The sequence below is a fragment of the Epargyreus clarus genome, unplaced genomic scaffold (assembly GCF_041222505.1).
Source record: "Epargyreus clarus isolate Ecla_fem2 unplaced genomic scaffold, WU_Ecla_fem_2.2 ptg000019l, whole genome shotgun sequence".
Taxonomy (NCBI): Eukaryota; Metazoa; Arthropoda; class Insecta; order Lepidoptera; family Hesperiidae; genus Epargyreus; species Epargyreus clarus.
In genome coordinates, this window is record NW_027332227.1 from 4,282,280 (window position 1) to 4,297,789 (window position 15,510).

General features: G+C 36.3%; 2 protein-coding genes across 2 annotated transcripts in view; one reads left to right on the forward strand and one right to left on the reverse strand.

The window, feature by feature from the left end:
* lili (LMBR1-like protein lilipod) overlaps positions 1-13,010 on the reverse strand; it is a 32,130-nt gene extending 19,120 nt beyond the window's left edge. Inside the window, exons 1-4 of the mRNA XM_073083248.1 lie at positions 12,660-13,010; positions 12,312-12,576; positions 11,870-12,097; positions 9,019-9,084 (exon numbers count right to left, since the gene is read on the reverse strand). Coding sequence (XP_072939349.1) covers positions 9,019-9,084; positions 11,870-12,097; positions 12,312-12,576; positions 12,660-12,722 — 622 coding nt within the window. The 5' untranslated portion in view covers positions 12,723-13,010. The remainder of the gene's footprint in view (positions 1-9,018; positions 9,085-11,869; positions 12,098-12,311; positions 12,577-12,659) is intronic.
* LOC140750203 (tetratricopeptide repeat protein 12) lies at positions 747-7,043 on the forward strand. The gene is made up of 3 exons (XM_073083616.1): positions 747-1,133; positions 2,497-2,742; positions 6,661-7,043. Exons 1-3 carry the CDS (start codon positions 852-854, stop codon positions 6,883-6,885), a joined length of 753 nt encoding a protein of 250 aa, XP_072939717.1. The 5' UTR covers positions 747-851; the 3' UTR covers positions 6,886-7,043.
* Positions 13,011-15,510: the final 2,500 nt, after the last annotated feature.

The window sequence follows — 15,510 nt, forward strand, 5'->3', positions numbered from 1 at the left end:
GAGAAAAGGGAATAAGGCTGCAATATCGAAGTGTATTTTAGTTTAGAACCTTTCGCCATGTTCAGTCTTTGTGATAAAAATAGCGGTAAAAATAAACATCAGCATTCATTAGAATACACAGTAGATAAAATACATAAAAAAATAGTATTAGGAATACAACAAAATCGAATTTTATAAAGATTAATTTATATAATCTTTGTGCCCCGGTAATGGGTTCCACCAGTGTCGAGTTTGTCTTAAAACAATAACAAGTTACATCATACCACCTGAGATTACCGTGCCAATAATTAACAATGAACTTGTAAGCGAAAAGAATGTTATTTTTATATGCAATGTGATATATTACGTACAACATACCTCTATTAGGGAGTGATATATTCCGATGGTGTCATGTGTACACAAACTGCCAAATACAATGGATTATAATACCATCATCATCATCATCAACCCACTACTATCATCCCACAGTTGAATTCTCATACCTTCTTACAGTGTTGCTGAATTGCAATTTAACACAATACTTAGCACATCTTTAAAAAACCTGGGAACTCTAGCGATATTATACTTCACCGTCAAAACACGTCATTAATTGCTGATACGCATATTGCGTCAAAAGATCCGAAATTCATATTACTTTCACACACCCCAAAAGAAACTATATTTTCTAATACAACATTTAAAATAGAAACGTAAATACTTAACATTTTTTTCATGAACGTAAATACTCTTTTGCACTACTCGCCTTGACAACTGTAACTATGTACGTCGTTATGTCAATACTTGCCAAGGCGAAACGGTGTAAGGTGTTAGAGTATAATAATTACGAATAAACAACATTATACGAAGTTACAATGAACGTGAAAAAGATATTATCAAATCCAGCTTTAAAGAGCCACAAAGAAATGGAGCTAAACGAAGAATGGAATAATTTCATGAAGAGAATTGGCGAGGTCTCAGGTTTGGTGAAAGACTTGGCTAGCGGCGACAAGGAGAGAGCAGACGCAGCCAAAGTTCTAGCTGACCAATACCTCGAGGGAAAAGCTATCACAGACGGTGACGTAGAAATGAAGGTCAAAGAAAACAGAACCGTTATTAATCAGAAAGCCTTTAAATCTTTAGAAAATAAAGATACAGTGAGTCGTTTTGTTTTTAAAACGCTATCTTGTATCTAAACAATGAACAAAATGTTTTCTTTTATCAATAAACATAATCGTCTCGAAGTCCATTCTCATTCACTTGCCGAAGCTCAAGGCGTTAAAGCGAATGTTATTTCTGGTTGTTTTGATTGTAACAAAAATAAACAAACGCTGGAGTACGTAAAGTGGGTTATCAGCAGTAGTATAGTATATTTGCACAGCGATTGCTTCCGAACACGAATACACCACAAATATAGCTGTACAATACGATTACAACGTAGGCAGAGGTTTAATTCGGATGCCAAGATAATATAATAAACGCGGCGGACGTATGCACCGCACCACCTACTAGAATATTTAGGTCGGAGTCTTTAATTGTTCTCTATACAAGTGCGATTTGAATCTTGACAGTGAAAGCGATTTGGCCCACGTAACGCTATAAATATCTGTATGTACAATTACGAGAGTATATCTGAGTTACAGAGTATAAATGTTCAAGGTAACGGCGATATGCTATAAAAATCTAGACTGCGTAAATGTACCAGACATGATTAATTATGAGTATAATTTTTATCGGATGATTTCTGAGCATCACAAATATAAACTTTCTTAACTAGCGTGAACTAGCTTTTCTTAATTAGCGTGATCGTAAAATTATTTGACTTTACGAAATGCAAATTGTTTTGTATTTTATCATCACTTGCTTCGTTTAAGAGCTAATAGACCGCGCCAAACTGCTAGTCCGCTTGAAGTTGTTGCGAGCAGGTGTAGCCATACAATTTGCTATGGCGACGCGATTCATTTCTATATTCAGAGCGGACTAGCAGTTTTACGCGGCCTATACCAAAGTAGATGCTCGCTTATAATAAACATGTGTATACTAAGATGGTAGATTTATCGTTTTATACAAGTATATGCAAAAAGTCCCATTATCATTTCTAATAATAATTGCATACCTACTTGCTGTGCATTAGCGTGTATAGCAATGGAGTCGTTATTATAATATTCCGATAGAGTATTTCGCTAATATTCGACTGGTTTATAATTATTTTGCATTGCGAAATTTCAATCATTGTTTATAAATAGACAATGAATTAAATATTATTTTGAAGTTATAATAGTACCATCTCATTACGGGGGTACAAAACACTTTTGTGTAAAATAGACGTTGAGATAGATAATACAAACCTATAATAAGTATTAAAAATAAAATATGGTTTTAAATATGTTATTTATTTGTAATGGAAACATCTAGTTGTGCTAATAGTAAAAAGAAAGAAAGAAAATAGGTGTAAGAATGTGAATATGAAATTTGACAACAATTATTCAAAGATATAAAGAAATCTTAATAAAATTTCAGGGCGAAATCGACAAAGATGCCTGGATGGCTGAGGTGGAAAGGGACGCTGACCAAAGGGCTCAGGATCGTAAGATTCGCCGCGAGAAGGCCGACACTCTGAAGAACCAAGCCATCAAAGCCTTCAGACGTGGAGAGTACGAAAAGGCACTTTCGTGCTACAACCGTGCCATCGAGCAGGTCAAAGACAACGCAATGCTCTACTGTGATAGAGCTCTTACCAACATCAAGCTGGGCAATTATCGTAAGGTAATAAATATCGCAAGGGATTCCACTAATAGAATAGTAGAATCCATGCTTTATAATTGAAAATGAAAGCATTCGCATCGATTTTTATTTTTTATGATTATTATGATTTTACTATCGATAATTACTTAAAAGTGAATAGCAAATATAACTGACTTATTCAAAGACATAAGAAATATTCATTAGAACGTAAAGTATTTATTTATTTATTTAATACTTTAAATTTCATGCATAATATTTAATAAACATTAAATCATCATGAACCCATTACTGTCCCACTGCTGGGCACGGGTCTCCTCTCAGAATGAGAAGGATTAGGCCATAGTCCACCGCGCTGGCCAAGTGCGTATTGGTAGACTTCACATACCTTTAAGATTTTTTATAAATCTCTCAGGTATGCAGGTTTCCTCACGATGTTTTCCTTCACCGTTTAAGCAAGTGATAATTAATTTCTAATACGCACATAAATTTGAAAATCAGAGGTGCGTGCCTGGGATTTGAACCTCGGACCCCTCGATCGAGAGGCCGCGTTTCTTAACCACTAGGCTATCACTGCTGCTGTTAAACATTAAATAATAAATACATATTAGGTATCACGTAAAGTTAAATAAAAAAAAATAAGACAACCGTACAGATAAATAAAGAAGTAGAATAATAAAAAGGGGGGAAATAACCAATAACCATAAAGATTTTAAGACTTGAAGAAGTGTTCATGTCAACTGTCCATACATTACAAGTGATATTATGCAGTTACCTAGTTCTACTCGTTACCTCACATAACACTAAAATTAGCCGAGGTCAGTGTCCCCGCGCGGCGTCAACCTACTCCTTCGCTTCCTACATTACTAGTATTACTATTCTACATTATAATAAAATAAAACTGTATGTCGTTCACAAACAATACTTAAAGCCCTTTCCTTCCTCGTTCGTTTAAATTACACTTAAAAATGTTTATTTTAGTCATGCAATTAATTGTTAGTAGTTTATAGAGACTAAAAATATGTATGTTTTATTTTTAACTTTACCCGCATTCGTGTAAAAACTAAAAGTAAAAATATTGCTTCATTTTTTTATATATCAGGATAATTTATGTATAGTAAAAATATTTAAATACGAACCAAAACACTTACTGCAAATAAATTTAAAACAAACATTGACAAGATACAGTCTAAAGGTAGTAAATGTATAAAACAGGTTTGGTCAATAACAAATAACCAAAATGTATTACGAAATACAGTTAACCCGACAAGTAACACTTTGTCCAACGGTAAAATAATGATGAGGTTGCAGCGAAATAGGTACACCGTATTAGAAATGAATATGCACAGTAATATCTTTTATCCATAAATGTGACTACGAGTTATTGATGTTGTTTATATATTACTGTGAGGAGGGTTTTAATTACAAAGTACCTTTAAGGTAAATCGGATAGTTATATTCTATTATGAATTTGCATGCGGTGGTATTTTCAAGATGGTATAATGAATACATATTCAAGAAATATTCATTTGCATACAGGGTATTAAGACGTCACAAATTACCATTAAAATACTTGTCTAATACGTAATAATAAATTCTTAGTAACATCCGATGATGTAAAAAAAAAGAATGAAAACATAAAATGTAAGGAATAAGATTGTTAATAAAGGCTATCATTATCATTATCATTAACATTCGATAAAAAAATCGACAGGCTTTTCAAAGATATCTTAGAGGGATAGGATAGGAAAGGATAGGATAGGATAGGACCGCACTGAAGCTCACGACATAGTGACAATAATCTTTTAGGCTTAGAAACTTGTACTATTTTTATAAATTATAGACAGACATTTACTAATATATAAACATTTATGTGTCATCGATAGTGATGTGTCATCGATAGTCCCCAGAATTTCAAAGTCAAATGACACCACATTAGATCTAAAAGCACCCAAAGGAATCGCTAATGTGATTTCTAATAGCTGAAGCAATCCAGTAACTAAACGTCGGAGCTGATTGAAAGATGTTTCAATATTAACCACGAAAATAATCGTCCACTTTTAAACGCAGTAGCAACAGCTAGAGATGGACGAAGTCGATGAAAAGTACCAAAAATTCCAACCGTTTTATTTTCGTGAGTGATTCGGTTCTTCGATAGCTAGTTCGATACAATTTTATCGTGAACTTGATCTTGCACTAATTGGAACAATACACTTGATTGAGCGTCAATAATGAATTCGCTAGATAATCGCCACTGCGCGACGCTGATGCTAATAGTGTAATTCAGGTTACTCACGTGTTGAATTAGTAAGTGCTTACAACACTTTAATATCCATTTTATCGATACTATTAGAAATTTCTTTAAATGACCATTTGGAAAAGCTATCAAATGTTAGTCCACAAACATTTGACTGTAATAGAAATTGTCATTAATTCATCCTGGGTAAATAAAAAATGGATACATTAATTTTATTATGGGCATATTATAGCAACGAGCATGAGCATTAACCTATACTTAACTACATATAAATAACTCATGTGTATTGATTGTGACTCGAAAGTTGAATTCCTAAGTTAATATGTCTATTTCCACGGTACCCAAACGCACAAACCCATATTTAACGTTTTAGTCTTGTTTCTCACAAGCCCGTGAGTGGATGCTTATTTTTATTAATGAAAATAGTATAAAATAAAGTCGTACTTCCGGCATTTGCTTCTAAACTACTTAATGGATTTTAATCGGGATTCCACTATAATTTACAAAACTCTTCAGACGTATAGATATTAGTCTGAGTCAGAAAAAAATGTTTTTTTTTTGAGTAAATACATGTAAAAAGTTACTTTGATAGACAAAAAAACCTCCTAAAATTTGAGCTTGATATCTTAAAAATTGAGCTGGTGCATGGGGGGGGGTCCCCTTTCCCATTTAAAATGCATTGAAAAAAAAACTTTGTTTTTTGTTTTCAATATAAATCATCGAGATTTTTTTTCTAATTTCAGTTTTCATAATCTTGTAGGAAATAAAATTTTCTACAAAAAAGTTCTTGTCTTCTTTTTACTGAACCTAATAGGAAAAAGTTATAGTTTTTTTCTGACTCAGTCTAATAGATATCTTATGTTTCTGAAGGAGTTTATTATTTGACCGACAGAAGTCGCGTTAAGGCGCTAGTAGTCTACATCAATAAAATGTTACCTACATCGAATTACGTGGTAGCTACGCAATGCATTAAATCAATTTAAACGCTCATGTGTTCCGATCGTGAACAACACGTGTAATGTAAACACTCGTGTCTTAATTGTAAAGAACATACTAGCACATCTAAATCGCACACGTTCGAGCCAAATTCAATACGAGAAAATTCGGAAACAATGTAAAACAATAATTACTATTTCGTCACCAACATAATTTTGGCACCGTAAATAGACATCTCAAGATTTAGATAAATTGTTCATGGTAGCATTCATAAATTGTCTTGGCCCAGGGGAAAGCTTCCTAAATATTTATAAACCGCTAATTATAGTCTCACGTTCCTGTGACATGTTTAAAATACAACTGACAATAATTAGTTTTTAAAAATAGTTTTGTTTATGCGAGCGGCCTGCGCAGGCGCAGAAAGTCTATTGTTTACATACTGAGCGGGCTGACACACGATAAATGCATTTCAACGTAAATATTTTAATGACTCGAGTGTAACAATCTTATCTTTGTGTATTGTACACGATGCACGAGAATATGGAAGGTTTTGAACCTATATCAATGTAAGCCAAGATGTAGGTTTTATCGTGGAGCGAGGATAAATGGATTTGCTACATTTAGCGTAATATATTAACGTTATATAATACACAAACGTCAGGCACACCAACTATTACTTTGTCTAGAAGTACATTCGACCTATATTTGTGACAAAAAAATGTTATTTATCAATTTTCTATTTTTTGCAGGTTTTCAAAGACTGCGAATGGGCTGTACGTTTGAACGAGAACAGCTTCAAGGCTCGCCTCTACACAGCTAAAGCTTACAAGGAGTTGCAGGACGAGGAGAAATTTGCGGAATCTTTAAAGGAGTTATACGAAAAATTTCCCCAACACGACGACCTGATCAAATATTTCTTGGAGAAGAATATGGATGATTATGGAGAAAATAGCGGTGAAAATTCTTCGGAATGATTTCTGATTTTAAAGTTATTTAAACTTATTTATCCTGTCAAATGACATCTCTCATTAGCGCTCTATTCTTAAAGACATCTGGCAACAAATCTATGTGTATTTTTGTATTGAAGAAAAATTTTGTTAACAGTATACTTATTCTTGACAAAATCAATTAACACGTTAAACAAATTAAAATACATACAAATTAAAATACACACATAACATTTCATTCTACACAAAAATACACTTTATACATAATTGATTTTAATATTCCTATACAATTACCTGGTTAATTATTAATTTAGGTTATTTTTCCTTAACTACATAATTAATTTTACTTTGTTGAACACGTTGAAGAAAATTATAATTTTAAAATAATAGACGTATTTAGTTCAGTTGACTTTGAGACTTTTATTTATCGCTTATATTCCGATATAAATTCATTTTAACGTACTTAATATATACTGATAACAGTAAATTGTATGATTATATTAATCCTGTTGATAAAGATTACTTCATAGAGTACGAAGTTTTTAACATTGAGCAATATCCATATATGATTTTAAATTGGGACAATGATAACATTTAACTATGTATTTATAAAGTACCTAGTAAGCAACCTATTACAATTAATACTTAAATATGATATATGCTTTAACTCATTTCGCCTAACTCATAAGTAGTTAATCCTCATTTTTTTTATAATATAGGAATAGCAGACAAGCATACAGTCCATCTTATGGTAAGTGGCTACTGCCGCACATGGACATCTGTAATCAACCCCAGATAGGATTAGATATTCCTACCTGAGGTCGACCACAGATGCGCCGCTACCCCTGAGGACTATGCTGGAACGCCTCGGAAAAGTCTGTCCCCCTTAAATCAATAGTCGTCAATAGTCAGTTTTGGAATGACGAGCAAATAATTAAATATAAATATTTAAACAGTTCTTGTGTCGATTTTTTATAATATGCAAATAGCTAGTGGTGGTAAGTGCCGCCTATACACATCAGCAATCAACTTCAGATAGGATTCCTATCTAAAGTCGGCCACAGATGCATTGATATACCTGAGGAATAATTTGAAATGCCTTGCGTTTCTCGTGCTAATTTAACTGATGCGAATGAAAATTAAAAGTGGGAATTGATTGGAAAATCCACAAACGCATATTCATTACCTATGCGTGTTAGTGGATTTTGATGGACACCAATGTGTACCACTTAAAAACAAGACCACACGTCACAAGTAGCTAAGGATTATCTACTCTATAAACAGATGTTGAATTTTTATATAGTTAATGTTCAAGGCAAACACCTAAAATTAATACATACTCATTACACATACATAATCTTATTACAGTATGCGTGTATCTTAATATCAGTTTATTTTTATGAATATTACATTATTTCAATTTGTCGTACATTGTCATACACATAGACGTTTCAGGCTCTCTTAATTATATCCCAAGTTCCTAGGTTTCCCGCGGAAAAAGAGGAAATCTCGATATTCGCGACCATCAAACGGAAAATTTTAACATTCATGGAATTTCATCTTTAACATTGTTAAAGATGAAATTTGTTTTCCTACATTCATATTCATACATACCTACTGTGTAATATAACTTTAAAAAGTTTTAATATAGGTACAGTGGAATAGAAACTATACCAATTTTAACCGTAGTGTTATTTTAAGACCGTGATTTGACGTTTTTATTACCTCGTTTCAATCGGACGGCTAAAATCATGATTATCTCGATCGCTTGGTTACGAGCACTGACGCGGTAAATCGTCAGTTAAAAATAAAACATACATAACCATAAATATAACACGGAACAACTGTTACTTTTACATCTACACTAATATTATCCAGTTGATGAGATTGTTTGTTTGTTAGAACGCACTATTCTCTGAAATTATCAAACTGAATAGAAAAATCCATATTAAATTTGATAGTTCCTTTATTCAATTCTATATTATAGAAGTCAAAAGATTAAAACCATGAATGACAAAAATGAATATATAGTTTTATAGAGAAAAAGAATAAAAGATGAATCGATACGCATTTTTTATTCAACAGTCAAGAATAAAAATGTAGAAATGACGCAAATGTATCAATATCAATAAATTAATAAGGTTCACACAAATCACTTACCCAGTAACATCAGAACGCCAACAAAAGATACGCAGGAGTACAAGAATGGCAAGTAAGTCCATAAATCTGAAACAAAATTATTTATTAAACTTAACTTGTAGTTTTATTAAACTTTGTAAATATAGAAACATTACAAACGAAATCTACAAATAAAAATATTAATATTGAATGAAAAACAGTAGATTTTTTAAATTTAAACTTTCCTGCAGTACGTGGAATTACGTTGATAATTTAGAAACATTAGGAAGACCCTAATATTATATCGACATTTCTGAGTGCCTATCAAGAAAGTCATCCATACTAATATTACAATTTATTACAAAGACGAAGTATAGTCGTGAAGATTTAGTAATCGCAATTCGCGATAGACTATAAAAAATAATTTGTGTTACATCATAATAATTGGATTATCCTAAAAAATGCCTTTTCATATTCTTCATATCTTCGTTTCATATATTTCGTATATCATTTATTATTATTCTTAGTAATTTGGAAAGTCAGCCTCGTAACTCCGAGATTTTTATCGACTTCGAAAATGGCGATGATACTATATTCCGCTGTATGTATTTTTTTTAACACCATGGCCTAGCAGTTCATAGTGGTTTATACGACATTACTCATCATGTTTTATTTCATTACTTAATTAGAATTCCTTGTTACTAATTGATTGTAAAAAAAATCCCGTGTACTGCATTATTAAACGCTTTATGAGATTGAACAAAGTATAATAGTAATAGTAATAATGACATGACAATTATTTTGAAAGGGACTGCCTAGTCTTGTGAATTCTGTATACTCTAGGAGTATGTGGAAGGACGCTAAACAATGTACTTATAGAAATTATGTACGGATTAGAAATTTATTATCGCTTACTTGTTAACGCTTAAGGAAAATTTCATAAGTCATAAGGAAAAATCTGTGATCTGTGAGATATCAAGTATATTTTCCAACCTCCTCACTCTGAGACCCGACTTTGACATTAATATGCCCAGCAGTGGGACGTACCTTATGAGAGACATTTTTGCGACAACTTTAAAAGCAAAAAGGTTGGGCATCTTGGTAAACGAACCAAACTACAAAGTTTCTACCCCTGATTAATCATAGAAATGTTTGAGGACCCTTGGTCTATAATTTAATGAGGGTAAATGTATGTATACTTAAATAATTTAAAAAATATAATTACTGTTATTATTTATCAATACTAATAGAATAGATATTAATGTATGAGTTTATAGCTGCTGAGTAATACAGAGACAGACTGTGACAAGAAAAACCTGTAACAAGAATATTTGTCTGTAATATGTAATAAAAGTAATAAAGCTATTTTTTTTTGTATTTTCCATGTCCTACTTTTAATAGGTACCGTAATTACCTGTTTAATAATTTCTTATCATCATGCAACAAGCAAGTGTATGATAATTTTAAAGATTTACTGACAATATATAATGTTGCTGTGAGTATATCAACATCTTACTGGCAGGACAGGATTTAGGTAAGAACAAGCAGAGCTAATGCCATAGGGCCTCCACAAGAGAGGGGGCCCCACAATAGTGAAATAATTGGCCAAAAGAATCCAAATTTTGGCAGATCTACAACTTATAAGTCTTTTTTGCCAAACAATAGTAAGTGTGTATTTATCTAAACACACTGTAAAATTAAGAGTAAAATTGATAGAAGGATATGCTATGTAGTACAATCCTCACTTAAATATACAAATCAAGAACTCTAATAGAAAACATAAGCTCTCAGTAAGTAAAGCAACACACTGACCTCAAAACAAATGTAATATATTCTCCTTGACTATTTTCACAGTCAATTAAACACAAACACACTTAATAGAATCAGCTAATTATGCCAATAGTTCATCAAACCTTTCCTTGATTGAAACATAAATATGTGTAAGATATTATGTTTTATTTATTAAGATCAATATTAAAAAATAATGACAAGGGCAATTATTACAATAAATATTGTAGGTCATCAATAATGTCATTTCATCATCATCATCATCAACCCATTAATGTCCCACTGCTGGGCACAGGTCTCCTCTCATAATAAGAAGGATTAGGCTATAGTGCACCGCGCTGGCCAAGTGCGTATTGGTAGACTTCACATACCTTTGAGTTTTTTTTTTATAAATCTCTCAGGTATGCAGGTTTCCTCAAAATGTTTTCCTTCACCGTTTAGCAAGAGATAATTAATTTCTAATACACACATAACTTTGAAAAATCAGAGGTGCATGCCTGGGATTTGAACCTCGGACCCCTCGATCGAGAGTCCGAGTTTCTTAACCACTAGGCTTCACTACCAATGTTATTTACATGACAAAATTGCACTCATATAATACTTGAAAACAATGTGGGTTAATTGACCTTACAGATCGTTAAAATTCTTCAAAAATATATTCATATCATCCTAATTATATTTTACATGATAACATCTAATTTTTTTAACGCTTTGTTTTAAAACTTTTCATAAGTCATCATGGCATAAAGCATAAAGCAAATAACTTTAATAAAATAAAAATACCTTAAAGTCAATGATCTTATTTTGTATGTTGCTACAGCTTTGTTTAGGGAGGGTGTTTAATGGGAAAAAAGGTTACTTGGTCTCTCAAATTTGTGACCAAAAAAGGTTTCATATTTAAATGTAGTTTCTCAACTGTGATATACATTAAATAGTTTCTTAAGAAAAAAAAATGTCCTATCCATAAAATTTGTTTTAGAGGTCTGGTTTCCCTAAATCCTCTCATGTATGCTCATGAATATTATAGTAAATAAATTTTGTGCTTCAGAGATAGCAATAGATATGAACATATACAAAACAAAAACAAAAATTTTACAGTACTTACTCAACAAAGCATCAATACTGGATCGGTCTCCCTCCACCCATGCAGATATAACGTATGCCAGACCAAGCATGGCAACACCGAGCAGTGCCAGCACTATGAATGTCTCGTACACTCTCCCTCGCAGCCCACGGCATCCGGGGAACCCAGAGGATTCCGAGAATAAGTAGGCAAACGGTAGAAACACAAAGAGTGACAGATTTGAGAATAGGAATACATGATTCCATAGCCCTGAAACAATAATTAAGTATCTTTTGTCTAAAACATGACTATCAATTTAAATAGTAATAATAAGCCGACACTAACATGCTTTAATTTTTGACTTGTTACTTGTTTCGATGATATAAATTTGTCTGATTATTTTAAAAGTTTTAAATATGGTATTCATAGAAATTGTTTTTAAAAGTAAGGCTCATTAAATTGTAGGTATTTTGTTTTTTTTTACCTTGTATAAGGGAACTGTTGAGCCACTTGACATAGTAGCTATTGGGGTACAATATGAGCACTTCGTTGCTGACTATTGACACGGGCAGCAGGAGTGCAGAGCCCAACGACACGGCAAGTGCGAAAGTGCACAGCCACAAGCTGATGCGGTACACTTTGACTTCATCCTCGTCTGCAGTGAAAAAGTCTTCGCTGTCACGCCGCCGAAATTTCTCGATTAACATGAACGAGAATAAGTACAGCAGGATGAACAGCAGCAGAAATATCTAAAATATATATTTTTGTTAACATTTATATAAAGTGAAGTTTACTTTAACTGCGAAATACAAGTTTAATTTTTACAACTCACGATCTGCTCCCGGACATTGTTGTGAAATATTTGCTCCCGCAAGTCTGTTTCCTCATCATCCATCGTCCACCATCAAGATTTACGTATCTGCTGATGTTTCTTCGTAATGCTCCACTTCAAAACAACACAACATTTTCACAAATTATGCCATTTTAAAAACACCTAAAAGTTTATTTTACTTAACACGTTCTCACTTAAAATACCAATGAAACACCAGTAACGTAAATATTATATTCTGTTAATGTATTCATTATTTATAAAAGCAAGCAATGAGTCGACGAATGATGTAAAAACACGACTAATTTTTTTGTAACAGAACTGACTGAAGAACAGCTGAAATAAAGACTTGAATAATCTATGGACTCAAGTCCACAGACTACATATGAAAAGATAATATTTATAGACGTCACAGACTAAAAAGGTAGAACGAGTCTACATTACGTAAATAAAATAAAATTTTTATATTATGGTTCAATAAAATGAATATTTTTTGAGTTATTATTACAAATTAGTAATAATTTTATATTAAATATGAATAAACGTTAAAAATTTCCAGTTCCAGGTAGTTTTGGCAACATTACGATCGTAAGTGTCGCCCCTATCATACGCACAGAAAAGTTTGTCGGAATATATTTTCACATAGAGTCCGGCAAACCTCCTTGGGGCAAACCTCCTTGGGGTCCAGTGCGGCGTCTCTCAGGGCGCTGTACTGGAATCCAGGGGGGATTAAATCCCACCTGAGTGCGCTGCGACGTCTCGCACACGAGCAGGACATTCATGTCGTACTCCTGGGCGAGACCAAGCTGCGGCCAGGCCTCGACCTGAAGCTGCCCAACTACCACGTGTACCGGCGAGACGAAACCACACCAGTGGGGCTCCCTTACAGGGGCACCGCGGTGGCAGTCCGTCACGACGTGATACACGAGGAGTTGTCACTACCGCCCTTTAAGTTTACGCGATCTATAGGGGTCGCACTTAAAGTGGCGGAAGGAGAGCTGCGTATCTATGCGGCATATCGCCCACCAGGTCCCCAATTTGACCCGCAGGACATCCACAACATCCTGGACGGTGGTGCTCCGACCTTGGTGGCTGGTGACCTCAACGCAAAACATCTGGCGTGGGGTTCTAGAGTCATCAGCCCCGTGGGACGGAAGCTGTATTTAGACGCCGAGGCTAAAGGATACGAGGTACAGGGGCCCGAGGCTCCCACCCATATCCCCTCGGTAGAGTCCCACCGTCCCGATGTCCTGGACATAGTGTTCCACAAGAACCTCCCGTGTCCGGTCCACGTGGAGGTGTTGTATGACCTAGACACACAACACCTGCCCATCCTCGTCACCCTTGGCGTGGGGGCGGCGTGTGTGGAGCCCCCCAGAGCCCGCAGTAAGACGGACTGGGAGAAATTTAAAAACGAATTACCATCACTTAAATTCAGCGGCCCACTCTCCTCACCCGAGGGGATCGAGGCCGCCACCGAGGTATTACAAACCTCTATCCAGAATGCCCTGGCGGCCTCGACCACCCTGATTCCTGTGGAGGCGGGTCGCTATTCAACACCTCTCCCAGCTCGTCTGAGCGAGGCCCTCGCTAAAAAGCGTAGACTGCGTGAGCTCTGGGCGCGCACCCGATGCCCCCGGGTCAAGCGTGACCTCAATGCGTTGGCCGAGCGGCTGTCTGTTGAGATGGTGGAGTTGCGAGGTGCCGCCTGGGAGATGAGGATCGACCAGGCGAGCGAGACGCAGACGTCACTTCATCATTTGAACAGACAGCTGACTCGAGCTAAGGTCCCCGTCACCCCCCTCCTAGATGGCGAGGGGCGACGGGTCCACGCAGCAAAGGACCGCGCGGAGGTGCTTGCGGAGTACATGCAAGTGCAATTCTCACCGCACCCACCCGCACCGTACGTCTCCGCGCACCATGAGCAGGTAGAAGGTAGAGTAAGGGATTTCCTTAGGCGTCCGACACCGGCACTCGAAGGGATTGAGTTTATCTCTCCTACAGAGGTAAGGAAGGCGGCCTCACGCCTACCCAGGCGTAAGGCTCCAGGCCACGACGGAATCCCCAACATGGCGCTTGGTATGTTGTCCCGAGGGGCCCTGGTCGCTCTGACCCGGGTCTACAACGGCATTCTCCGCACCGGCCATTTTCCGACCATCTGGAAACTAGGGAAGGTAATCGTCCTCCCGAAACCGGGGTAAGACCGCCGTCTCCCGGGTAGCTACCGCCCCATAACCCTGCTGTCAACCACAGCCAAGCTGTTTGAGAGGCTGGCGTTGAAACGACTGCGCCCGTTCCTTAATATAAGGGACGAGCAGTTCGGATTCCGCGCTGGCCACTCTACAACGCTACAGCTCACGCGGGTTATCCATCATTTGGCATCCGAGCTTAATTACGGCCGTCACACCGTCGGCGTCTTTCTTGATATAGAGAAGGCGTTCGACCGTGTATGGCACAGTGGGCTCGTGTGCAAAATGATGGATACACCTGCCCCGGCGGGGCTGACACGGTTGATAGCATCGTTTCTAAGTGAGCGGCAGTTCTATATTTCGGTCGAGGACGTCGCCTCAGACCCTAGGCCCATATGTGCGGGGGTGCCGCAGGGAAGCTGCCTCTCGCCGTGGCTCTACTCGCTATACACCAACGACGTTCCCACCCTTCGCGGTCACCTGGAGGAGTGGGAACGAGACGTTATGCTCGTGTTGTTCGCAGACGACAGTGCGTACTTCGCGTCATCCCGCCGAGCTGAACTAGCTGCCGCTAGGATGCAGCGCCTGCTCGACCTACTACCTATGTGGCTGGATAAGTGGCGCATGGCTGTCAATGTCGGTAAGACAGTCGCAATACTTTTCAG